This window comes from Gopherus flavomarginatus, chromosome 1 (genome assembly GCF_025201925.1).
Source record: "Gopherus flavomarginatus isolate rGopFla2 chromosome 1, rGopFla2.mat.asm, whole genome shotgun sequence".
NCBI classification, from domain to species: Eukaryota; Metazoa; Chordata; order Testudines; family Testudinidae; genus Gopherus; species Gopherus flavomarginatus.
This window is the reverse complement of record NC_066617.1, coordinates 16,660,573-16,687,499: the sequence shown is the minus strand read 5'-3', so window position 1 is coordinate 16,687,499 and position 26,927 is coordinate 16,660,573. Positions and strand designations below refer to the sequence as shown.

The 26,927-nt window shown below is 43.8% G+C and overlaps 1 protein-coding gene and 1 long non-coding RNA gene across 4 annotated transcripts in view; one reads left to right on the top strand and one right to left on the bottom strand.

Moving 5' to 3' along the window:
- Nucleotides 1-26,927, bottom strand: part of CAMK1D (calcium/calmodulin dependent protein kinase ID) — a 389,122-nt gene that overhangs the window by 23,023 nt on the left and 339,172 nt on the right. For all 3 annotated transcript variants that reach the window (XM_050936946.1, XM_050936947.1, XM_050936948.1), the window contains 3 exons: nt 24,488-24,563; nt 6,132-6,244; nt 4,248-4,326 (listed from right to left, as the gene is read on the bottom strand). In XM_050936946.1, coding sequence (XP_050792903.1) covers nt 4,248-4,326; nt 6,132-6,244; nt 24,488-24,563 — 268 coding nt within the window. The remainder of the gene's footprint in view (nt 1-4,247; nt 4,327-6,131; nt 6,245-24,487; nt 24,564-26,927) is intronic.
- Nucleotides 1-26,927, top strand: part of LOC127043202 (uncharacterized) — an 82,184-nt gene that overhangs the window by 9,549 nt on the left and 45,708 nt on the right. The window lies entirely within an intron of this gene.

Below are 26,927 nucleotides of genomic sequence, written 5' to 3'. Positions count from 1 at the left end.
GAACCCCACCTTCTTGGAATGCCAGTGTTTTTCCACTGGAAGACAAAGGGTTCCCGCCAGGGGCGGCTCTAGGCATTTTGCCACCCCAAGCACGGCAGGCAGGCTGCCTTCGGCGGCTTGCATGCAGAAGGTCCACTGGTCCCGCGGCTTCAGTGGACCTCCCGCAGGTGCCTGCAGGAGGTCCGCCAAAGCCGTGGGACCAGCAGACCCTCTGCAGGCAAGCCGCTGAAGGCAGCCCATCTGCCGCCCTCGCAGCGACCGGCAGAGCGCCCCCAGTGGCTTGCCGCCCAAAGCACGCACTTGGCGTGCTGGAGCCTGGAGCCGCCCCTGGTTCCTGCCATACACAAAAGCTACATAAGGCAGGGGAGTGACATCATCAAGGTCTCCTCTGCCTCCCCACCCAAAGAGACACTAGGAAATACCTGAAAAGAAAAACTGAATTGAGGGGAGAAGAGTTGAGCCCAGGATGGAAGGTTGTCTAGCCTGTGAGCAATATTTGCCTGAAACAATTTTTAGGGTGAGAAATTACTATTTGAAGCCAATTTCTTTAGTGAATCAAGCTTCGTTTTCATGCTTTGTTTTATTTGCTTAGCAATCTGCTTTGTTCTATTTGCTATCCCTTACAATCACTTAAAATTTGCCTTTTATAGTTAATAAATTTGTTTTGTTTATTATTAAACCCAGTTTGTGCAATTTCTAACGGGAGGAGCAAAGTGGTGTGAATACCTCTCTTCACATTGGGGAAGAGGGTGAATTTTTATGAGCTTGAGCTGTGCAGATTCTTCTATATAGCGCAAGACAATATACCTTTGGGTCTGCACTCTAAGGCAGGAGGACACCTGAGTGTTGGGGCAAGTCCCCTAAGCTGAATCTTCCCAGAGCTGATCTCAGTGTCTGTGTCTTTCTGCAGCTGGGTGTGGCCCTGCTGGTGTGCGTGCTAGAGGAGGCTTCAGAGCTTGGCTCAGCAAGACAGGTTAAAAGGAAGCCCATGCTGGAAGAACAGGTGGGCTCAGTGGTATCTCAGCACATCAGGTGGCACCTTGAAGGGGGGCAACGCGTCACACTTGAATTCAGCAATGCTTTACATAGCTGGGAAGGGCCTTATAAATAAACCACTGCCTTGAAAAGTCACACTTGCAGAACTGTATCTCTGCAACAGAAATGACTGAAAAACTTTTTTTTAGTAGATTTTAGACAGAAGGTTGGGTATTGTGGAAAACAGCAAAATGTATGGAGCAGTCCATGATTTTCTACTGGCTTCTGGCAATGACTTGCAAAACAAAACAAAAACCCCACAACACATTTTATCTTCCTGCTCCATTGGTAGGACTTAGCAGCTGTGTGTTGGTCTTGCCATATTTCTTTATTTTAGTCCAGCAACCAACAGCAATGTTACCAGGCCAAGACTTAGATTTGTACATTTTGTGTATCTTGGATAATAACATTTTGGAAAATTTGTCCTTCAGAAATATAAAAGGTCACCCAATTCTCCACTGGGAGTTGCATTTCTGGTTCTTTACTCTGTATTTGGAATATCCACTTCTATCAATTGTTTAATTTCTTAAAGCTCAGAATTATATAATTTGAAAACACTTTTTTTCCTTCTCAAAAATTACAAACAATTTCCCAAATTTCCTTTTTGTTACCAAGACAATAGGTTACCAAGACGATAGGTACTGTTATTGATGGGACAGAGGAGAATTGCAATGATTTATGTTTTAACTTCTCCACATTTCTCGTTCATATTGATGCCGGCCATTGATCTTGCTAATATTTTACATATGCAATGTATTTATGGTAGTGGGTAGGTGGGAGGATGTAGACAAATAATCTCAATTTCCCAGATTATTTGTGTGACATCCTCAGTGTCTCATGTTTTTTTTTTATTATTCAAAGAGATATATTGCTCTTTTCTCCACTTGTTTTTGCCCCTTTGATTGAAAAGACTGAGTCTCAATCTAGTTGTAATCATAGCTATTATGAGACCCTGCAGTCATTGCCTGATGTGGTACTCTAGTTAGGATAACTCTGTGCCATTATACCAAGGTTTCCAGGACTATCACTTGCTTTCTATACATTCACAATTCATTGACCTGCATCACAAGTCACTAGTTAACTAGAGGAGCAAACCATGACCCTAATTTTTGGACATTGCAATGAGCAAGGAAACCAGCATAGCAAGAAGCATGTTTTTGAATTGCACTGATTTATGAACATCAGGTTCCATCCCATACCATTACACAATCTACTGCTAGGTAGTGGGGGATAATTTTCCTATACGTGAATGAAAGCAGCATCAGTCACAAGTTTATAAACACAGGGTATTGCAAGGCTCATTGTGTCCAGACAATCAGCAAGTAGTCATAGTCCGCTACAGCTCCAGTGTTCTGCTGTAAAAGACTTGAAGACAATCTACCTTTTCTTCTGTCCCAGAATTTTACAAAATGCAGACACACCAATGAACTTCAGTGAAGGGACCAAACACTCTGAATCCTAATCTCGGAATCTGTTCCATGCTACCACTTTTAAGCCTTATTGAAACTTAACATGCTTTTTAAATGGATAACGTGGTGTGCACCCAAGCTACATAATTTGCAAACTGTGCTACAAGGATATTACACATCAAATCCAGGTACCTAGACAAGTATGCTACAGACCCATGATCAAGTCTGCAGAGAGAGCAGTTCTGAACAACAAAGTTCACTGCTCCTCAAGAGATCAGAGCTTATTTTTTGAATTTCCATGTTCCAGATACACGAAGCAAGTGACTGTTATGTTAACATCTCTGCATGTTCATTTTATGCCAGTGCTGTAACTTGGCTGCATTCTGCATTCAAGTACACTGCTGCAGTGGAGTTGTCCAATGTAACTGAGTGCAGAACTTGGCCCATTGTGCTCCAATTGCCCCACAGGACAAGTACTGCAGTAAATCAAGCTACTGAACTTATTATTGTTCAAGATCAGCAACTTTATAAATGGCTAAGGGTACATGCAGGATGAACTTCAGGTGCTGAGGAAACACATTGGTCAGTGTACCATCCAACCTTATGAATGAAATGATATTTTCATTAGCTGTGATGTTCCTGAGTGGAAAAGGATTTCTACTGTCATTGATTCCAGTATCCTTTCCATTGCAATTATTGTCATTATTGTACAATCCCCAAAAGCAGCTTCTCTCAGCACAAACTTGCCTTCCCTAAAGGAGTTGGATTGAAAACCCTGACCCCCTGAGTGCTTACAATGACGGCCTAGTGCAGTGGTTTACAGGTAGCGTACCTCTTTCGAAACAACGTAGTCTACCACATACCCCTGTCTGAGATTGAGTCATAATATATCTATGATTAGATTGCCAAGTCTGATGAAATAAAGTGCGTTGTCTGCCACTACAGGATTTTTCTCATGTATGCCCTGACGAGAGCTCACGTACCCCCCCTCTTGAAAACTACTGTCCTAATGGATAGGGCACTAGCCTGATACTCAGGAGATGGGGGTTCAAGTCCTGATTCTGCTACAGACTTTTTGCATGATCTTGAGTATGTATGTCTGCACTACCAAAAATAGCGATTTTATCTTCGGTTAAAATAGTGGTGAAGACATAGTCACTTGAGGGGGAGTCTTGGATTGAGCTTTTGCTGCTAGCCAAATTGTGTCTGTACTGCTATTTTAACCCGAATTTGTGAACATGGATTAGCTAACTCCAGCTAAGAACATACCTTTTTTTTTAAGCAGTGTAGACATATCATGAGTCTACGCTGTACCTATGAATTGTGGATGATATCTCCCTGTCTCACCAGGGTGTTGTGAGGTAAAGTCTTTCAGTCGTTGTTAGGTGCTCAGACTCTACTTGGATGAGGGCCATATAAGTAAGCAGATGACTAACTTTAATCACATCCCATTGACTTCAATCTGAGTTTTAGCAAAAAGGCCAAATTCTGCATTGATTCATGCTGATGCAACCCCACTGCAGCAGTATAAGTAACTGAGAGCAGCAATTAACTAATTATTCAAGGATTTCAATGGGACTGCTGGCAAGCTTAAAGTTTTTGCAGGTTCAGGGCCTAATTTCAGATACAATGGAACAAGCAGGAAGAACGAGGGGCCAAAGACAGGGGTTGCAGCAATAAGTTACTCAGCAAAGGCTAGTATATGGCACAGTGGAGCAAACATTCCCTCTTGTACACACAAATTAAAGAAAAGTCTCATTTCTTGAGGTCATTGCAACAGAAGTCATGTGTTTAGTTGCTTACCATGGGTGCCGGGCTGCTTGCTCACAGGTATATCTTTTGTTAGGGTCTTTCTCCATCAAGTTCCGAATAAAATCTTTAGCTGTAAAAAACAAAATAAAATAAGCAAAAGCAATTGGGCTGACGCCTGGAGAAGCAAGGACACACAGTGGTATTTAAAGGTTCGTCTTAATAATGCTGATGTATGACACAATGACTTTCTTCCCCTTCCCCCACCCACTCATACAGGACTCTCATCAAAATGAAGTCTGCCTTTCATAAGACTAGCCCAATAGGCAAGATCAATAATAATAATAACATAATAATAATAATAATAATAAAGACACAGGAGTCAATTACCAAGTTTGAGCCCACAGACCGAGCATTCCAACTCTGTATTAGAGAGGTCAGACAGATATTTAAAAGTCTCCACATTCCTATTTTAACCATTTAATCATTATTTAATAGGCCTCCCCAGAAGTAAGCTACTGGCTTCACAGAAGACACAGTCACTAGCCCCAAAGGATTTGTGCGTTACATTTTAAATGTGAACCATGAGGGAGGGTGACAAAAAGTAGGGAGAGTATGGGGAGAAGAAGAAGGAGGGTTACAAAGCCTGTGATTACTCATTTCAGTCAAGTCACATCTGGGTGGTTCTGTTAATGTTTTCGCTGCTCTTTTTTAAAATATCAAATATAAGAAAGATAGGTGGTGAATGTGATCAACTCACTTGGGCTTGAAGCAGTGTGTGTTCAGGAGACTTTTAAATGGAGAGAAGACCATTGAAGGGAGGACATCAAAGGTGTCTGGGGCAGCCTGAAAAATGTGACCTAACTGCTTGTCTGAGACGCCAAACTTGGAATGAAGTGGCTTGATTTAGGCTCCTGGTGTTAATCTGATCTATTTGGGGAGATTCCCAAAAGCACTCTGGGGATTTCTCAGGAAAAGTCCCACTGACTTTCAGCTTTGTGCTCCTAAATTCCCTAAATCTTCCTCTGGATCGATTTCTACCATCACTGTGGTATCTGGGCACCAGATGTACACAGTATGAAATTGTGTAGCACTAGGAAGTTGTTAGCTGCCCCAAGCACAATCCAGCCTGGGACTCCAGTACATAATTGGGTGACTATCCCATCCTGCCACCTGTGCTGTGCCAGATACACTGATATTTTTAGCATGCTAATTTGATCAGGAATAGTACATGTACATCTGTCCAAAGTGGAAATTATACCTCAAACTCCAGTGTACACATACCTCAATAACATGCCTGGGTTAAACAGCAAGTCTGGCAGATTCATGAATGGAATCCAGAACTTCTGATTCCCAGCCTAGTGCTATAACTACTAGACTGCATGCCCTCCCTTCCCAGAGGATTGATGGGATTTTTCTTTCCTTGTTGTTTTAGCCATTTTCATTTGGAAGCCATTGATTTCCTGGGTTTGCTTCTTTCCCGTTTACATCGCACAGATTCATCAATCAGGCCAGCAATACACATTCAAGAAAAAAAGCTGAATTATTTTCTTTTCTATTATTGGAGACAGATGAAAATGTGCATTTTATTCAGATGTGCTGGAAAAATGAAAGTATGTTGTTTTCTTGGGGCTGAATACCAATTCTCATTTCATGGTCTTCTCTACAAATCAAGTTTGGGTGCTTTATGCCTGACACTGGGAGGAGACAGGACTTAATTTGAGGCTGTTATGGAAATAATTTCCCATGATGCTTAAAAAATATTTGGGTTAAAATCCTGCCCTCAGTTGAACATATAGCTCCCTCTGACCTCAAGTTAACAGGAGTTAGGCATACTATGGAGATCCAAATTTCACTCTTGGAAAGTATGCATGGTAGACATCAGTAATATGAAGGAAAGTGCAAGACATGGCTATTGGAATTAAATGAGCTCCTTACCAGAGTCTGAGATGTCATCCCAATATGGAGAGTCAAATTCATATTCCGCCTTAAGAATCTGCTCAAAGAGTTTGGAGTCATTTTCATCATAAAATGGAGGATATCCACAGAGCCTAATAAACAAAACAGATCAGGGGATGTGAAGCACTTTAATCACTTTCTGGGAGAAGGTAACAAATGAGGAGGAGGAATTCATAATTGTGAATCATGACTGAAATACATGGCACCATTCAAGCTTCCCAAAAGAGTCACGTGCTTCTCTAATAGATGCTCTCTTTGGTCAGGAGCAAGTGCCTTGTTGCAGCTACAGAGTCCTGGTTGCTGAAGGCTCAATCCTGACCCTTCTGTGAAGCACAGATGAAGACGGGCTTTATGCAGGAATTCTCCACGGAAACCCCAGCACAGTAGCTACTACAGCCTCAGAGTTGCAGAGGCATCTGTGCCCCCCACCTCCGGCTCCCTCTTCAGGGGGCATTTGGCCAATGGACCCATAGGATCAGACACAATAGCCATGAGCCCCTCAGCCATTTCTGCCCCTATAAGGGAGTAGAGGAAGTTTTCATGGAGTGCTGCTCTGTGTTGCAGAGAGAGCTCAGAACCCCCGGCACAGCCTCTATCACCACTGGGACCTTTCTCCATGACCTTCTTTAGCCCTTCTGAAGTCTCTGGTCCCTAAAACGGTCCATGTGCAATTTAAATTGACTTCCTTCCAGTGGTTATGGGCCATGCAGCTCCAATGTGGTGAGAGTGCAGAGGCAGGCATCCCCTACCCTTGGAACTCTGGAGTGCACAAAGGAAGCATGGCTCCTGTAACAAGCTCTGCTGGCTGGGGCAAGGTAGGCGCAGCATCAGGACTAGCCCTGAGCACTGTCTGGTACATCTGCATTACAGCCAAGGGCGTGAGTGGCAGCTCGTGTAGACACACCCAGACTAGCTGTCCTCTAGTTAGCTCACTGAAAACAGCAGTGAGGCTGTGGAGGTGCAGGCTTCAGTGCCGGCTGCATGGGACTGCACTTGTGTGGGCAGCCCATGCTGAAGCCTGTGCCACGGTGTCCTCACTGGTACTTTTAGCAAGCTAACTAGAGGACAGCTAGTGTAGATACATCTACATGAGCTGCCATTCCTGTACCCAGCTGTAGTGCTGGTGCACCCTCCCTTTTGTGCCAGAGGCACTAGCTATGAGGGGAAGGTTCCTTGCCCATCCTTTCCATCTTACTCTTAATGCCCCACAGAAAATAAAACTCCTGAACACGGCTAAAGAAAAGCTGTACTTATTAATCATTATTATTTGGATTTGGGTAGTACCCACAATGCACTAAGCACTGTTTACTCACATAGTCCCTGCCCCAAAGAGCTTACAATTTAAGGGGGAAAGAAACATTGATAAAGGACAAGGGAGGGTGAATACACTCAAAATATAGATAATTATATATATATATATTTAAAATTAAATAAATACATTCTAGCTCTACCCAACTACGTCTCAACCTACCCATTATTAGTTGGCTAATTTCTTGTAGGTGTTATATCACCTCTCCCCCTACGTATCTAGCATATTTATCTAGCTCCAGCCCTCATGGTATCTAGATGCTAACACAGTATATTTGACAAAGAAGTACAAATAATTTAATGCTTGATCTTTTGCATCCATATAACCAAAAAAGATCCAATCCCAGAATCCTTGTTTTATCTTTACTTAGGCAAATCTCCTGGCCCTATGTATTTATAGCTAGGCATTCTGGAAGCTTAGCACTAAGATAACTAGAATGTTAGCATACATAAAACATTGTCTGTATAGTTAGACCAGATGAGCAGTCACATTTTAATTAAAGCGTTCAAAGATTTTCCCCAGCTGTCTTGTTTTACATACAAGTCTGAACACCACAACTGTAAAATGACAAATGTACTTTAGAGACTGATCCAGCATTTAAGCGAATTGTGCTTTTGCTCATGGTAACTCAGGACCTTTCTATCTGCTCCATTCCAAGTACTGTGTCTGCACTGAGTTGCAACAATCTTCATCACTTATCTTTTGGTTTAGGTTAGTTCTCATGCTGTCACTTGAGCAGTGTAGGGGCCATGTGCTTCCATAATGTTCTGTCCTGTGTCAAATCTGGCATGTTACACCTATGAGGGACAGGTGTTTATTGATGCTGTCTGGCCACTGTGTTTGAGGAGATCTTTTCCATCCTGCATTCACTGGGTCAAGGTCGAAGATGATTATAGCAGAGAAGTTGGTGGGCATTTGGAACAAAAGACCACACCACCTTAGAGAGCACTGGGTAACTGTTTGAGAGCACAGGACCTTCTTAATTGGAAGACAGGTACCTTCATTTGGCTTGAATTTCTACCATTCAATGTTTTCGATCATTCAAAGATGCTTAATCTGAATGGTACTGAATGAATCTTTTTAATCTCGACAGTGGGGGCCATGTTTCAGTCCCATCGATCAGGATACTGACCACCAAAGCATTATATATACAGTAACTCCTCACTTTAAGTCATCCTGGTTAACTTTGTTTCGTTGTTACGTTGCTGATCAGTTAGGGAACATGCTCATTAAAAGCTGTTCAATGCTCCACTCTTATGTTGTTTGGCTGCCTGCTTTCTCCATAGCTGGCAGCGTCCCTACACAACCCGCTCCTCACAGCACCTCCTGCCCACCGGCAGACCCCACGGATCAGCACCTTCCCCCTCCTCCCACCCTGCCTGCAGCAATCAGCTGGCTTGCGGTGTTACAGGGGCAGGAGGGAGGGGGAAGGAGCAAGGACTCGGCGCACAGGCTCCCGCTCCTTCCCCTGCCTCCCCAATGCTGCAAGCCAGCTGATTGCCCTGGGCAGGAGGCGGAGGGGAGGGAAGAGGAGCCTGTGCGCTGAGTCCTCGCTCCTCCCTCTTGCCCCCTAAACACCGCAAGCCAGCTGATTGCCCCAGGCAGGAGGGAGGGGGAAGGAGCAAGGACTCTGTGTGCAGGCTCCCCCTCCCTCCTGGCTTGCCGCGGCATGTAGAAGGGAGGAGCGAGGACGCAGCGTGGGAAGTAAAGGGAGAGGAGGTGGGGGGAAGAAGGTGATAGATCAGCTGCTGCTAATGGCTGCACACATTGTTCAATATCGTCTGGAGAACAGCGTCAGTCTGGCCAACTGGCAAAAAGGCATTATTTTCCCGCTTTGGAAACAAAGGCAGCAAATGAGACTACTGCAACTATCACAACATTACTCTTCTACCCTTCCCACAGAAAGAATTTGCTTCAGACTTGCTGGCCCAAGCTGCCAACATCTTAAGGAGAAAGAGAAAACCACAGGTGGCTTTACTCCTCCCCATCCCATGACGGAAAAATCTTGACAGGGCGGCAGTTCATAAAAAAAGTGATGAGAATTCAAGCACCTCGATTACACTTCTCTTTAGGCCCCTTCTTTCACACACCTGTCTGATACAGAACTCGTATAATACTTTCATAAGGTTTTCTTAACCCCCAGGATGATTAACCTGAATAAAGTATTTAATTCAAGAGAGCCAGCCATTGTAAACAGACTAAGGATTTAGCTGAAACATTACTCTGTAGCACCAACAGGAGTGAGAGAAAAAAAATCTGTAAAATATAAAATAGTAGCGTTATTTATAACACAGAGCCAGCTTCCTGCCCTTAAAGTTATTTGAACCCATTTAACACACACAGTAAAATTATCAGTATTTTGTTAACTCTGAAGATTCAGTCTGCTTTATAGATATATTTTCTATACTGGGCCAGATCCTGATCTAAGGTACAACAGAATAATTCTGGAGTAACTCCACAGGAATTTGTAGAGTTACTCTGGATTTACTCTGGTATCACTGCAGTTGAAATCTGGCCTTTTATCTTTTAAAGCCGATGTACTCTGCTGCTGATAGGTGTCCCATTTGGGCAAGTGCTCTCATCAAAGGCCAATAAGATGTTTTCACACCAGCCAAGCTCTTACATTTAAATCAAGATTGGAAATGTTTCTAGAAGACATGTTCTAACTCAGCCACAAGTTATTTGGCTCGATGCAGGAATCACTGAGTGAAATTCTATGGCTTGTGTTGTGCAGGAGGTCAGACTAGACGATCACAACAGTCTATCTATGCATCTAAACAAGACATAACATGCCACATGCCTGATCAATGAAAACATAAAATAAAAATAATTCAGACAACTGGGATAAAGCACCACAGTTACTTAACTCCCTATGACTGCTCAAGAATGTTAACGTAGCCTACATTATTATGGCAAATATCAACGTTCAGAGCCCACAGTCACAGGGACTGATCATGCCCCCACTATATGCACACAGAGAGGAAGCTATTCATCCTGAATAATACCATTATGGTTATCTTACCTGTGCAGCTACCTTCAGGTGTAGAGATCTTGATACAAAGGAACCTACCCAGTTTCGCTCTTCAGCAAAGGGCAGTAGTGAAAGCTTTCAACATAGAATGGAAAGTGACTAGAATTCTAGCCTCTCTCTCTATGTGATCTCTACTCTGTAGCCTTTCAATGCCAGAGTGAGAGAGTGCTGTTCACTTTGCAGGCTACAGAAGCAAGGTGGGTGAGATAATAGCTTTTATTGGACCAACTTCTGTAGTCTCTCTCACCTACAGAAGTTGATCCAATAAAATACATTACCTCACCCACCTTGGCGCACTGAGGCCTGGTCTATACTATGCGTTTATACCGAATTTAGCAGCATTAAACCGATTTTACGCTGCACTCGTCCACACAACGAAGCCCTTTATATCGATATAAAGGGCTCTTAAAGCCGATTTCTGTACTCCTCTGTGACGAGGGGAGTAGCGCTGAAATCGGTATTGCTATGTTGGATTAGGGTTAGTGTGGCTTGCAATTCAACGGTATTGGCCTCCGGGAGCTATCCCACAGTGCACCATTGTGACCGCTCTGGAAAGCCATCTGAACTCGGATGCACTGGCCAGGTAGACAGGAAAAGTCCTGCGAACTTTTGAATTTCATTTCCTGCTGGGCCAGCGTGGAGAGCTCATCAGCACAGGTGACCACGCAGAGCTCATCAGCACAGGTAACAATGCAGTCTCCTGAGAATCGAAAAAGAGCTCCAGCATGGACTGCACTGGAGGTACTAGATCTGATCGCTGTATGGGGAGAGGATTCTGTGCTAACAGAACTCCGTTCCAAATGACGAAATGAAAAAACATTTGAAAAAATTTCCAAGGCCATGATGCAGAGAGGCCACACCAGGGACTCAGTACAGTGCCGTGTGAAAGTTAAGGAGCTCAGACAAGCCTACCAGAAAACCAAAGAAGCAAATGGAAAGTCCAGGACAGGGCTGAAAACATGCCGCTTCTATGTTGAGCTGCAAGCAATTCTAGGGGGGTCTGCCATCACTACCCCACCCCGTCCGTGGATTCCAAGGTGGGGGTGGTAATCGCAGCCATGGCTGAGGATTCTGCAGATGGGGAAGATGAGGAGGAAGAGGAGGACGAGCTTGTAGAGGGCACACAGCACTCCGTTCTCCCCAACAGCCAGGAGCTTTTTCTCACCCTGAAAGAATTACCCTCCCAGCCCTCCCAAGCAACTATCCCAGACAATGAAGCCATGGAAGGGACCTCTGGTGAGTGTACCTTGTAAATATAAGACAAGGTTTAAAAGCAAGCATTTTTTAATGATCAATTTGTCCTGAAGACTTGGGATGCATTCGCGGCCAGTACAGTTACTGGAAAAGTCTGTTAACATGTCCCTGGAGGATTTCCGCTCCATCCCCAGACATCTCCATGAAGGTACTCCATGGAGGTACTCCAAAAGCCTTTGCAGAAGGTTTCTGGGCAGCGCTGCTTTATTCCGTCCTCCATGGTAGGACACTTGACCACGCCATGCATGTAGCAAGTAATCTGGTATCATTGCATGACAAAGCCTAGCTGCGTATAGTCCTGGTGATTGCTGGCATTCAAGCAACATCCGTTCTTTATCTCGCTGTGTTATCCTCAGGAGAGTGATATCATTCATGGTAACCTGGTTGAAATTCAGGAATTTAAGTAAGGGGACAGAGATGGCCATTCCTACTGGGCTGTTTGCCTGTGGCTTAAAAGAAATCCTTCCCTGCAGATAACCAAGCGGGGGAAAGGGGAGGGGAGCGATTGGCACTGAGCTTTTCCGTGTTTGGCTAGCAGGGATCTTTCCTGCTACCAGCCACGCGGTTGCAGGGGTGGCTGGGAAGAGGGGTGTTTAGCAGTGATCTTCCATGATACCAGCCACGGGGTGGTTTCTGCTGCTGCACGTTAACAGAAAAGAAGCAGCACTCAACGGGCTTTGCTTGGTATTTGGGAAAGCAGGGCACTGGATAGATGAAGGCTGCAGAAGACTAAAGACAATGGTTTACCATGGCCGCATGCAAGCCGAATTCTGCTGCCCGGACTTGCGTCTGTGATCTGTAATACCAAAGCCGCAGGCACTCAATATTAAGATGCAAAATGCAACCTTGTAGTGAAAACATATGTGCTATGTAAGGTGAATAGTGTTGTTCACCATGAAAGAGTATAACCATTGTTCTCTAAAATGTATCTTTTTAAATACTTCTCTCCCTTTTTTCCCTCCCTCATGCAGCTGCAAATTTTTCAAGCCTCCCTACTCCGTCCCAAAGGCTATCTCAGATAAGACGGCGGAAAAAAAAGACGCGAGAAGAAATGTTTTCGGAAATCATGGAAGTGACCCGCAATGAAAGAGCTCATCTGAATGAGTGGAAGGACGTGGTAGCAAAGTACAGGAAAGATGCCAGTGACCGTGAGGACAGGAGGGACCAACGTGAGGACAGGAGGGACGCTCGAGATGAGAGGGGCAGCAGGAAGATCAGTGGTGGTGAGATGCAACTCTGGGGCTGCTGCGTGATCAAACTGACATGCTCTGGCATATGGTGGAGCTTCAGGAATGGCAGTAGGATCACAGAGTGCTACTACAGCCTCTGTATAACCACCCTCCCCCCTCACCATGTTCCTTAGCCTCCTCACCCACCAGACGAGTAAGAACGCGTGGGGGTAGGCTCCGTGCCCCCGCCCACTCCACCCCAATGGACAGCCCAACCAAAAGGTTCTCATTATTATGAAATTTTTTTAGTGGCCTTTTTCTTCCCTACTATTCTCCTCCCAAACCCCACCTGGGCTACCTTGTCAGTTCTCTCCCTCTTTTTATAATTAAGTAATAAAGAATACATGATTTTTAAACGAGAGTGACTTTATTTCCTTAGAAAGCAAGCTGTGATCGAAGGAGGTGGGTGGGTGGCTTACAGGGAATGAGTCAATTAAGGGGGGGCGGTTTCATCAAGGAGAAACAAACACAACAGTCACACTGTACCCTGGCCAGTGATGAAACTGGTTTTCAAAGCTTCTCTGATGCGCACCACCTCCTGGTGTGCTCTTCTAATCATCCTGGTGTCTGGCTGTGCATAATCAGCGACCAGGTGATTTGCCTCAGCTTCCCACCCCGCCATAAACGTCTCCCCCTTACTCTCACAGAGATTGTGGAGCACACAACAAGCAGCAACAACAATGGGGACATTGGTTTGGCTGAGGTCTGAGCGAGTCAGTAATGTATGCCAGCGCGCCTTTAAACGGCCAAATGCACATTCTACCACCATTCTGCACTTGCTCAGCCTGTAGTTGAACAGCTCCTGACTACTGTCCAGGCTGCCTGTGTATGGCTTCATGAGCCATGGCATCAAGGGGTAGGCTGGGTCCCCCAGGATAATGGCAGGCATTTCAACATCCCCAACTGTTATTTTCTGGTCTGGGAAGTAATTCCCTTGCTGCAGCCGTTTAAACAGAGTAGTGTTCCTGAAGACGTGAGCGTCATGAACCCTTCCCGGCCATCCCACATGGATGTTGGTGAAACGTCCCTTGTGATCTACCAGTGCTTGCAGCACCATGGAAATGTACCCCTTGTGGTTTATGTAGTGAGTGCCCTGGTGCTCCGGTGCCAAGACAGGGATATGGGTTCCATCTATCGTCCCACCACAGTTAGGGAATCCCATTGCAGCAACGCCATCCACTATGACCTGCACATTTCCCAGACTCACAACCTTTCGTAGCAGCAGCTTATTTATTGCTTTGGCTACTTGCATCACAGCAGCCCCCACAGTAGATTTGCCCACTCCAAATTGATTCCTGACTGACCGGTAGCTGTCTGGCGTTGCAAGCTTCCAGAGGGCTATTGTCACTCGCTTCTCAACTGTGAGGGCTGCTCTCATCTTGGTATTCTGGCACTTCAGGGCAGGGGAAAGAAAGTCACAAAGTTCCATGGAAGTGCCCTTCAACGCATGCGAAAGTTTCGCAGCCACTGGGAACTGTCCCACACCTGCAACACTATGCGGTCCCACCAGTCTGTGCTTGTTTCCCGGGCCCAAAATTGGCGTACAATGGCTAGAACCTGCCCCATTACCATCAGGATCTCCAAAGCGCAGGGGCCCGCAGTTCGACAGAATTCTGTGTCCATGTCCTCATCACTCTCATTGCTGCTCTGCCGTAGCCGCCACCTCCTCGCCTGGCTTTGCAGGTCCTGGTTCAGCATTGACTGCACAAGAATGCGCGAGGTGTTTAAAATGTCCATGATTGCTGTCTTGAGCTCAGCAGGGTCGATGCTTGCCGTGGAATGGTGTCTGCACAGTTCACCCAGGAAAAAAGGTGCGAAACGGTTAGCTGCTGCTGCTTTCATGGAGGGAGGGGTGAGGCTGTACCCAGAAGCACCAGCGGCAATGTTTTTTGCCCCATCAGGCACTGGGATCTCAACCCAGCATTCCAATGGGCGGGGGAGACTGCGGGAACTATGGGATAGCTATGGGATAGCTACCCAGAGTGCAACGCTCAGGAAATCGACGCTAGCCTCGATATATGGATGCGCATCGCCGAATTAATGTGCTTAGTGTGGCTGTGTGCACTCGACTTTATACAATCTGTTTTAAAAAACCGGTTTCTGTAAAATCGGAATAATCCTGTAGTGTAGACATGCCCTTAGAGTGACATTTCCAAAAGGGCTGAAGAGACTTGGGAACTGAGGAGACTCAGGCCCACATCCTGAAAGGCGTTTCCCCTACGGTATTGGAATATTGGGACTGAAGAGTGAAGATCTATAAGGGCAGCGAATGACTGGGAGGGAAATATAAACTTATGAATGGCTCATTTGCTACCTGTGGGTTATACCGAATTGCATTGCTGTGCTGCAGGGTGCAGAGCTGCTTATTTAAATAAAATGTACATAATTGTTACATACAATTATTGATATAAATTTCAACAATTGTATTTTTTCACTATTTTTATTTATTTATTTAACTTCTTATTTTAACCAGTCTCCAGGGTGGTCGAAATCTCTCTCTCTTTCCTTAGGTGGGCTCTTATCCCGTGATCTAGATAAAAGAGGCTCCATAGCTTCTGGTCCCTCTCCTTCATTTCCCAGTATCCTCCTTAAAAAACAAAAAAAAAACGTCCTGAGGAAATTACAAACCCTGGCTCTTGTGGTCTGCACGCTCCTTCCTGCTCCAGTGAACAGGCATGTGCATGTCCTTTCAGGCGGCTCTAGCGAGAGTAATAACTTATGTAAAGTGTACACTATACTGATTACTTTGGCCGAGGTACAAGAGCTAAGTTAGGTTTAAGAGGTTTATGGCTGAAAAATGTTCCGCCTTCAGGTAACCGCAGGGACAGACGGTGGCAGTTAAATACTGCCTTGTGCTAGGGAGCTGTACAGAAGCATATGCCCAAGAAAGAGCTCCAGGAGAGATTCTCCCTCAGCAGGAGCAGTCCCTTCCAGAGCTCCTTCAGGACAGCCTGCACTGCACCATCCCCGAGAGGAATGTGCTCCACTCTCTGCATATGGTCAGCTCTGTTGACAAGTCCAGAACTAAGGGAGTCATTTCCCCACTCCATTCAGATATTTGCATGTTTCTCTCATCACAATGCAAGAACAAGCTAATGCTCCAGCTGATTAGTTATTATTAACTATCCCTGACATTAACACTTTTCCAAGGTCTCCTACCATGGGCAATGCAACAGAACCTGCTAATAGGTGAACTGGCATAGAGTGAAACTCTGTTAATGATGAGCATAGGGAAGAACCTGTATGTGGCTGGCACTGTTCAACTGAAACACCCCACGTGGTTAGGAGTAAGTGGGTTCTGCTAACTCACTGAGCCAGGTGGTTCAGTACCTCTACCTTGATATATTGGAGATAGCAGAAATTTTCTGGGAAAGATGATATAGGGGGTGGGCAGGACAGCCCTGAGAGAGGAACCCCAGGAGAAGCCAAGCATGGAGAGAAGGTGTGAGTAGAATTTTATGTCATCTTATTGTGAATCTGACAGAGGCAGAGCCAGAGCCCAGGAAGGGAGATGAGTTTGGATTTTACACAGAGCATGGACTGGCTTTGCCAGGCAAAATGGGAAAGGACCCTGCTCAGAGTCCCGAAGTCATCCCACATGCAATTTGTGATGGCAGTGAATTGTAGTGGAATTCCACTTTCTGGGCCAAATTCCAAGGTTCTTACCTAGTTTTCACTTGATCCTTACTTAGCCAAAATCCTTGTGACCTAGATTTGGCCCATTATGAAGATCCTGTGTGAAAAAAATGACCTTACTTTCAGAAGGTTTCTCTATATTTCTTTAGTTATGCGAATAGTCGAAATAAAATACACAATCTCTCTCCAGTGGGAAAATCAAAGTTTGCCCTGGGGGAGTTTCAATCAATTGTTAGCTGTCATCATTTTCTTGAAGTTTCACCAAAGGCATATGCACTTTAAGGACTATTTTAGGGTCTTGCCACATCAGAAATAGCAACTGGCTGTTTCTTATGTTTTCTCTGTGCCTATCATTCCCACCCTTCCCCAAATGTACTCCCACCCTGTAACCAAATATAAAATGGGATGCTAATAAGCAAAACACAGCTGGACTTGCAAAAGAGAACCATGTTTTCTGATGTCCTAGGGAAAGTGCTGTAGAGGCCTGCTTAATGTACCTATTTCCTTACCAAAGCAAAGCAAAACCAAACAAGCTACACACTTTCCCACTGCGTAATGGTTGTGATTCCACGTACAGGAGCAGCTCTACACATCACACGCATATTGCCAGCGTATAGCTTGCAATCAGTGCAGGACGTACCAGGGTAAATCATGCACACTCTTTATTGATACAATAGTACGTGTTGAAATCTGTGTGTGAGGGGTGCACAAACCCCACACTAGAGAATAAGGGGTTAAGGAGCAGCAATGGGCCCAAGCGGCCCTGCCCAACCATACTTGTGAAGTCCGTACAAGCTGGAGACGGGTTTATAAGGGGAAGCAGAGCAGCTTAGAGGAGAGTAGGCAGTGGAATGGGGCAGAACTCTGCTCTGAGTTCTGGGGAAGTATTTCCCAGGAGCTCTTGCGGCCTGAGACTTGGGAAAACAGACCTGATCGGACCCACAAAGGAGAGACTTGGGAAGGGTCAAGACTTGATTTGTGATTCTGTAATTTACTCCATGAGCAGAAGGGCAATTTGGGTAGGAAGTGGTCCAGGGGGCAGCTGCATAGCATCCTAACGTGCAGGACATAGCTGCCCACCATTGGGCCCTGGATTGGAGCCCAGGGGAGAGGGTGGACTCAGCCTCCTCTAGCCACTCCCAAAAGACAGAGCATCAGCAGACGCCTTCACCTCAGTAGAGTCCAGCTGGGGAAGACCCTAACTGTTCAAGGGTCCAGACCCACAAAGCCCTGAAGCCCTTGGAGAAGCTGAAGGGCAGGACTATAACTGAAAAGGGGTAACCACCTGCTGCACTCACGCCTGTCCCCAGGGCAGCAGTGGGGGTGAATGTTCCCCTTTCCACTCTGTAATGGGTAGAGGTAAGGCCTGGGGCAGACAGGTCTGACTTTGAAGCAATGCCCTCCATGGGAAGTTGTCCAAGTGTTACTTATTGTTGGAATACATGTATTTTTCTCATTTTGAGCAGACACACTCGTTCTGGCTGACACAGTCACCTCTGATTGAACTGTACAGCTCTCCAGGGCACAACAATAAAGAGAACATTGAGCACATTTACAAGGATAATGAAGCTACTGAAGGACTGATTTTGGATTGTATTTTCCCAGGGTTTAAATCTGGCATCCTGGGTCCCAACATGGGTAACACATTTTGCTTTCATTAATTTCCCCTGCAGTGTCGAATGGATGTCATTGCTCATTTCCTCTCCTAAGGTATTGGGTAGTGACTTTTGGTATTGCTAAACCTGCCACAATTTTCCCTGTGGGGGGCTCTGTCTCAGTGGTAGCGCGAATTATTTCCTGTATATCAGGCTGTTACATTTTGTACTGTACGTTGGGAACATTTCAAGAAAATGTGTTATATAATGTAAGTTGTTAGTATCATTTCATGCACATCTACATCGAAGTAAAAAACAACCCAACAACAGGGATGGCACAGTCTTTGGGAAGGGGACTGCCTTCTACAGATCATTGTTGTTTAACAAATAATAATAATAAAACAGTAACGATGCTACTCTATCAATGATTTGTTAAATATAAATAATCAGAGGCTCAAGCACAACATGCTGTAGCCCATGACTTTTTTCAACTTTAAAATGCAATTTTCCATTTTTTGCTTCTATTAATTTAATCTTCGCCATGTAAAGGAATCTGAGGGACCAGAATTTTAGCCACCTGGCATCCATGAGCTTGTCTGTGTGGGTCCAAACCCATGGGATAGGAATTTGATAAAGTCTCTCACTCTTTTTTCTATTAAACTGAACACATACCAAAACTGCCTTGACACCAGTGGGAAAAGGAGCCCAACAATGAAGCTATTTCAAACTGGAAAATGTTACAACTGGAATAACAGGAAGTTTCAAGCTGCTAAAATTAGTTCTTGTGAGTAATGACTTTTTATATAAAATTAGTTTTTGATAAAATAAAACTCCATTGCTGCAGATGCTGATATCTGGATGTGATTTAAATAAAAAGCATTAGTGGCTGGCACTGAAAGAAGGGAAGTATTTCCTAAGACATCTTCACGTATCAGGGTTACATTTTTCTGTGTGCTTATGATCTATTATATAGTCAACTATTAATCAAAAATAGCAATGAATAAGAAATAGCTTGTTTTCTCAATGTCATAAGCTCAAGACTATCCTGGGAGAGTGTGCATTTCTGTTTGGATATAGTTAAAGCACTAAAAGTAACAATATTTTAAAACATTTCTCATTTATGCCCTGCTTCTGAATTGGGTTCCCCTAAACTGCCATCTTTTTAAATTCAACAACAGTAACATGCTAAGAGGAAGTAAGCGCTGGTAAATGTTTTCTGTTCTGCACAGAAATTACTTTGAATCTGACCCCCCTCAACACACACAATGATTGGAACTAACAGCCTGGTTTGTTAAGCAAGTATTGGCTTCACCTTCACCCACTGGAACTTTTTAGCCAGTCTAGATACAGTAGCATTCTCTGCCTAGTTGAGAGAGTTATTTTGGAAGTGTTAGTGAATAATACAAGTATAAAGTCAAATGCAGTCACTCTTCTCAGGCCAATTATCATCTTACCTGAAGATCCAAAACTGGTCACTCTCTCTTCATCCAGTCTAGGCACTAATACTGTTCCCATCAATGCAGTATCAAAAAGCCTGCAGGGCTATTTACTATGAAGACTGGGAGGGAATCCCATTCTCTTTTCCACCGAACATGTACCATTGGCTAAGTCCATCACAGAGGCTTCCACTTTCTTTCAAAGCAGGTATTGGGTATTACTGGAGATGGGATGTCGGAGTAATGGTGTGGCAAATCAATATTACTATACTTCTTAATGTATATAGTAAAATTAGATTCCTATTAGATATCTAATCCAGAAGCCTTAAAATACCACCACTTCTTATAGGACCTCATTGTTTTTCAATGGATTTCACCCTGCTGGGCAGGAAATTCCCGATAGGGTAGGTGGAATTTTAAGGCTTCAGAGAAGTATGTGTATCTTTTTTGAAAAACACAAGCACAAATTGATTTTGAAAACAAATAGGAGATACTGTTGCACTGATGCCAGCAAAAAACATTGTTTCACTGGTGTGAAAAAAAAAGTGTAAATTGGTAACATTGCTTGAGCCATGTCTCAAGGACAGGACTGAAACCTTCCATCTGATAGTTACACACAGATCACTGGGAGGATGTATTTCTCAACCAAGTGCTGGGGGGGGTACACTGTTGATCATCTTCATGAGCTCAGCTCCTGCCTTCAGACACAGCTAGTTATAAAACAGGGATATTAGGCAGTGTAAAAGCAACTAGTGAAACAGCAGCAAAAAGCATTTGTTTGCATGTGCCATGGCTGTATGGAGCTGAGGACATGGATAGAACATGGACTAATTTTATCTCTGCATAACCAGGCAGCACTAGCCAGGCTTGCTTGTGTGTAGCCAGATCAACACAAGTATTTCTATGGCAAAAACTTTACACTGAACTGTAACCGGGAAAGAGAAGCTAGTAGTAGCCAAGCCTCTGGCCTGCTGTTCTCTACCATCTAGCCTCGCAGCCAGGCTGAAGTACCATGCTTAGCATAGGCAGGACTGAGGACTTGACTAAGAAATAGACAGAAAAACCTTGCTAAACTGTCCCTCTATTGCTAACCTAAGATTCAAGCTTCAGGAAAGCACATGAGGGGGAGTGCTTCATTCAGCAACATGCCTTGGGCCCTGCAGCCCCATATTTGCAGCTGTTAGATGGCAGGTCTTGAGGGCAGTGAACGCCACTCCTTTTAAAAGAAGTATTAATGAGTCCCCAGTGATCTCTGAATTATTGAATATTAGGGCTGTTGATTAATGGCAGTTAACTCACACAATTAACTCAAAAATTTAATTGCAATTTAAAAAATTTAGCACGATTAATTGCAATTTTAATTGCACTGTTAAGCAATAGAATATCAATCGAAATTTATTTTCAAATAACTTGATTTCAGAATAAAGTGTATACTTGATACAGAATACAAAGTGTATAGTGTTCATGATCATTTTTACAGTGCAAATATTTGTAATAAAAATAATATAAAACAAAAAATAGTATTTTTTCAATTCACCTCAGACAAGTACTGTAGTGCAATCTCTTTATCGTGAGAATGCAACTTACAAATGTAGATTTTTGTGTGTGACATAACTGCACTCAAAAACAAACAATGTAAAACTTCAGCACCTACAAGTCCACTCAGTCCTACTTCTTGTTCAGCCAATCGCTAAGACAAACAAGTTTGTTTACAGCTACAGGAGATAATGTGCTTGCTTCTTATTTACAATGTCACCAGAAAGTGAGAACAGGTATTCACAGTGCACTTTTGTAGCTGGCATTGCAAGGTAATTACATGCCAGATATGCTAAATATTCATATGCCCCTTCATGCTTCAGCCACCATTCCAGAGGACATATTCCATGCTGATGACTCTTGTTAAAAAATGTGTTAATTAAATTTTTGACTGAACTCCTTAGGGGAGAGTGGTATGTGTCCTTCTGTTTTACCCGCATTCTGCCATATATTTCATGTCATAACTGTCTCGGATGATGACCCGGCACATGTTTTTCATTTTAAGAACACTTTCACTGCAGATTTGACAAAAACACAAAGAGGGTACCAATGTGAGTTTTCTAAAGATAGCTACAGCACATGACCCAAGGTTTAAGAATCTAAAGTGCCTTCCAAAATCACAGAGGGATGAGGTATGGAGCATGCTTTCAAAAGTGTTAAAAGAGCAACACTCCACTGCAGAAACTGCAGAACCCGAACCACCAAAAAATAAAATCAACCTTCTGCTGGTGGCATCTGACTCAGATAAGGGAAAGTGAACATGTGTCAGTACGCACTACTTTGGATCATTATTGAGCAGAACCTATCATCAGTAGGGTTCCAAATTCATGGCCATGAAAAATGCGTCATGGGCTGTGAAATCTGGTCTCCCTCTATGAAATCTGGTCTTCTAGGTGCTTTTACCCTATAATATACAGATTTCCTGGGGGGAGACCAGTGTTTCTCAAATTGGGGGTCCTGCCCAAGAGGGAGTTGCAGGGTGGTCACAAGGTTATTTTGGGGTAAGAGGGGTCACGGTATTGAAACCCTTACTTCTACGCTGCCTTCAGAGCTTGGCGGCAAGAGAGTAGAGACTGTTGGCCAGGTGCACACCTCTGAAGGCAGCGCCCCACCAGCAGCAGCACAGAAATAAGAGTGGCAATACCATACCATGCTCCCAACCAGCAGCCGCCACTCTCCAGCCCCCTAGCTCTGGAGGCAGCACCGCTGCCAGCAGCAGTGCAGAAGTAAGGGTAGCAGTACCGCTCCCCCCTCTCCCCCAATAATCTTTCAATCTCCCCACAGCTCCTTTTGTGACAGGACTCCTATAATTACAACATCATGAAATTTCAGATTTAAACAGCTGAAATGATGAAATTTACTCTTTTTAAAAGCCTATGACCATGAAATTGATCAAAATGGACTGTGAATTTGGTAGGGCCCTAATCATCAGCATGGAGGTATGTCCTCTGCAATGGTTGTTGAAGCATGAAGGGACATATGAATCTTTAGCGGATCTTGCACGTAAATATCTTGCAACGCTGGCTACAACAGTGCCATGCAAAAGTCTGTTCTCACTTTCAGGTGACATTGTAAACAAGAAGTGGGCAGCATTATTTCCTGCAAATGTAAACCAACTTGTTTGTGTGAGTGATTGGCTGAACAAGAAGTAGGACTGAGGGGACTTGCAAGCTCTAAAATTTTACATTGTTTTATTTTTGAATGCCTTTTTTTTTAACATAATTCTACATTTGTTAGTTCAAATTCCATGATAAAGAGATTGCACTACAGTATTTGTATGTGGTGAATTGAAAAATACTATTTCTTTTGTTTTTTACAGCGCAAATATTTGTAATAAAAATAAAGCGAGCACTGTATACTTTGTATGCTGTGTTGTAATTGAAATCAATATATTAGAAAATGTAGAAAACATCCAAAAATATTTAAATAAATGGTATTCTATTGTTGTCTGAGAGTGCAATTAATCGTGATTAATTGTTTTAATTGCTTGACAGCCCTATTTAATATTTGTCCATCCTGCCCCACAATAGCTCTGCTCCTTCAGTGCTCCTGAGACTGCACAAGGCAGGATTTGGCTCTAAGGATTTAGCAGTGCCAATAGCTTTGATTCTCTGTGCAAAATTCTTTTGCCTCCTTTTGCTGTTAAAACTTGCTCTGAGGAAAATCCAGCACTCAACGATGTTTTCAGAGGAGAACATTGCAGACACGCAAGCAGAACAGCAAAGGAGTCAGAAATCTGACATTATTCAGGAATGTGTTGTTGTTAAAGAAAAACGTGCAATATGCTTTAAAAAGAGGTAAACAACCACTTGGGTGGCACTGGGGAAAACAAGTCATAAAATTTATACTCTGGACTAAAAGAAAATGCGGATGACAGACAAACAATATGCACTGTGCAGCAATGGATAATGCAGCAATTAAATAGTGTGCAGACAAAAATAGCTCTGCTGCATTATGCAAAAGTTATTCATGTTGACAAGCCATCAAATATTTACACAAAGGGAAGAGGAACAAAGTAGGAACAATTCGATGCTGTGGCACTTCAGTCGCTTTTAGCTGCAGACTTATTTGACTATGACATTTGTATAATATGAAAAAATAATATCACTGGAAATATAAGTATCAACAGGTCTAACTTGGCTTCTGTTACACTTAGTAGCAACAGGGCTGTTCCCTGCTTCAGTGTACAAAGAGAACAAGTTTGTCATGTTAGCTGTGCCTTGTCTGGCCTATCTGAGCTAGCCTATTGCAGCAGCCTAAACATGTTTCAAGGAACCACACTTGGTACAAATGCCAATTGATGTAAAGAATCTAATGCTGCAGACAACATACACAATTACTATCTAACCCACACACATGCACAGGGAGCTGGGCCCAGAATGCTGGTACTTATAATTCGGCATTCCTCACTTGAGCTGATGGGAATCTCCCATAGACATTACAAGCAGCAGGTCCCTTCTCTTCCCTGTAGGCCAACCACTAGAGGTTGACCTCACACATTCACACACACAGAGAGCAGATTTCAGCTGCTGCCCATTGATCCCCAGCACTGTTATAGGCATAGCCACCTAAAGAGCCTTAGCTCTTCAGCTCAAGCTGTAACTGCTCTAACTTTTAGCTCTGGAGGCCTGTGGTTCAATCCCTGCTGTGGGGGCCAACATGGGGCTTTCACGTCAGATGGGGCTTGTCCAGGATTCCAACTGCTGTGGACTCAGACAATTGGGATGAGATTCCCTTGATCAGAAGAAGAATATACACAGGTGAATGTGTGTTACAGACCCTATAGTTATAAAATTAACGGATACTTACAAAATGTATGCAATTACCCCAATGGACCAACAATCCACCGCTTTGCTGTAGGGTTTCTGGGCCAGCACTTCAGGAGCTGGGGAAAAAAAAAGAAGTCATACAGCTAAATGTAACAAGACCAAAAACTGCATGTGTTGCCAACTTGTAGGGCTCCACGGTCATTAATGGTACCTAGAATCCCTTAGCCAACATAACATCTGTACTGGGTCAGACCAAAGGTCCATCTAGCCCAGTATTCTGTCTTCCGACAGTGGCCAATGCCAGGTGCTTCAGAGCGAATGAACAGAACAGGAAATCATCAAACGATCCATCTCCTGTCATCCAGTCTCTGCTTCTGGCAAACAGAGGCTAGAGACATTCAGAGCATGGGGTTGCAACCCCGATTATCTTTGCTAATAGCCACTGATAGATCTATCCTCCATGAGCGTATCTAGTTCTTTTTTTAAACCTGTTATAGTCTTGGCCTTCACAACATCCCCTGGCCCAATTCTGTGTAATGCTCACTATTTATTTTGGGAGCTGAGACTATCTCGACTTGTTCTCTACCTCCCAAACTCAGGTCTCATATTAGCAGGCCAAACCAGAAAGTTTTAAAGAGTATTTATTGAAAGAAAACTGTGAATCTGAATGCAGAGTTAGCTCATTATCTTCCGGCAGAGATTAGAGGACTGAAAACAAAAACAAGCGCATAAAAAATATAAAAGACAGTCAGGCCACAGGATCATCAGCTTCCCATCAAAAGAACTTTTGGTAATGTGAAGAAAAACAAGACAGTGTTGCACAATTGCTCAAATGTACATTTATAAGTTGCCAGCTCTGCGGCATTGTGCTATCAAATGGAAGATTTCAGGAAGCAACTCAAATTGAGGGCCATGTGTCACTGAACTGATATGCTAAATCTCCAGGAGAGGGATGAGAGCACGACAGCTGTCACCGTACCTCCTACAGCCTGACTAATGAAGCATCACAGTTGTCAAAGTCAGAGGGAGCCACTTTCCCTTCTGTCTCAAGAAGCAAAGAGACCATAATAACTGAAACTAAAAAAGCTAAGAATTAGAGCGAGACACACACACACAAAAGAACTGAGCCTCATTTGCATTTAATACTGTTAGCTACTGTATCTCGAGTTCCCATGGAAGATGGAGGTTGAACATTTATTCAAATGCTTGTGGGGTTTTTTTGCTTTTTTTTTTTTTTTTTTAAATCACTGAAACTTAAAAAGGCACATTACATGAAAGTCTGGAGAATTAGGTCTATGCTGGTAGCTTTCATTTGCAAATGCTTAACAGTGAATTTTAAACCCCATGACCTTAATCTTTTTCATGTAAAGAAGCTTTTGAATTTTCAAAGCAAAATGCCCATAATAATGCAAAAATCATTGCTCATAATATTTATAAAGTTGACCTGCCATGTTAGCTTTAAAAGCACAGGGTTTTCTCATGAGTACTGAGGAGTTTAAGGGCCAGGTTCTGCCACAACTATTCATGTTGAGTAGTACTTTACTCAGCAGGTAATCCCACTGAAGACAATGGGGCTACTCCAAAAGAAAGGGACCACTTAATGTGAGCAAGCAAATCACAGTCTGGCCCCTTGCAGTACACAATGCAGTTCATTTACAGAGCGCCCAGATAAAGATTTCCTGCTGCAGAGAGCGAACAGTCTAAATAAAACAAGGCAAAGGAATCCAGGACAAAATTTCTGGAGGAGGAGGAAGTGGAAGTTATTCATGACAAGGAGTTGCTTGGAGGAGAGTGTACAAGGAGGGATTTGAAGAGGATAAGGAACTTGGCTTCCAGCCTTCTCTCATACTGCACTCTATATAAGATACCATCTCCTTGCTCTCCTCTGCCAAGACTAGGCTTGGGAGATGTAAGGAGTGATGACTGGGAGAAGTCTAGGGGGAAATAGGTACAGAGAGATGGCTGGAAGTGAGGTTATGAAGAGCCTTGTAGGTTAGGATGAATTAAGCTTCACACAGCCCTGTGATGTAGGGCAAATATTATGCCCACTTTAGAGATGGGGGAAGAACAGCATACCAGACTTTGGCCACTAAAAAATAACTAACGATAACATTTCTGTTCAAATATAGGATTAATGGTATGTGAGCACGTATGCTGGACAATGCTTTGCATCTTCAAACACAAACACTACTTAACCCTCAGGCATGCCTGTGAGGTAGGTCAGTGTTCTCATCCCCATTTTACAGAGGGGAAAACTAGACCCAGAGAAGTTAAGGGACTTGCCCTGTGCCCTAGAGCGAGTCAGTTTCAGAGCTAGGATTAGAACTCAGAGGTTCCTGGTGCCCAATCCTGTGCACTGAGAACATATGCCTCAATGTTTATGAGAGTGGAATATATGAACAATGGACTTGCACCATCTCCTATTGAAGACAGTGACAAAGCAGCCATTGACCTTAATGGGAGCAGGCTGTGACTCATGT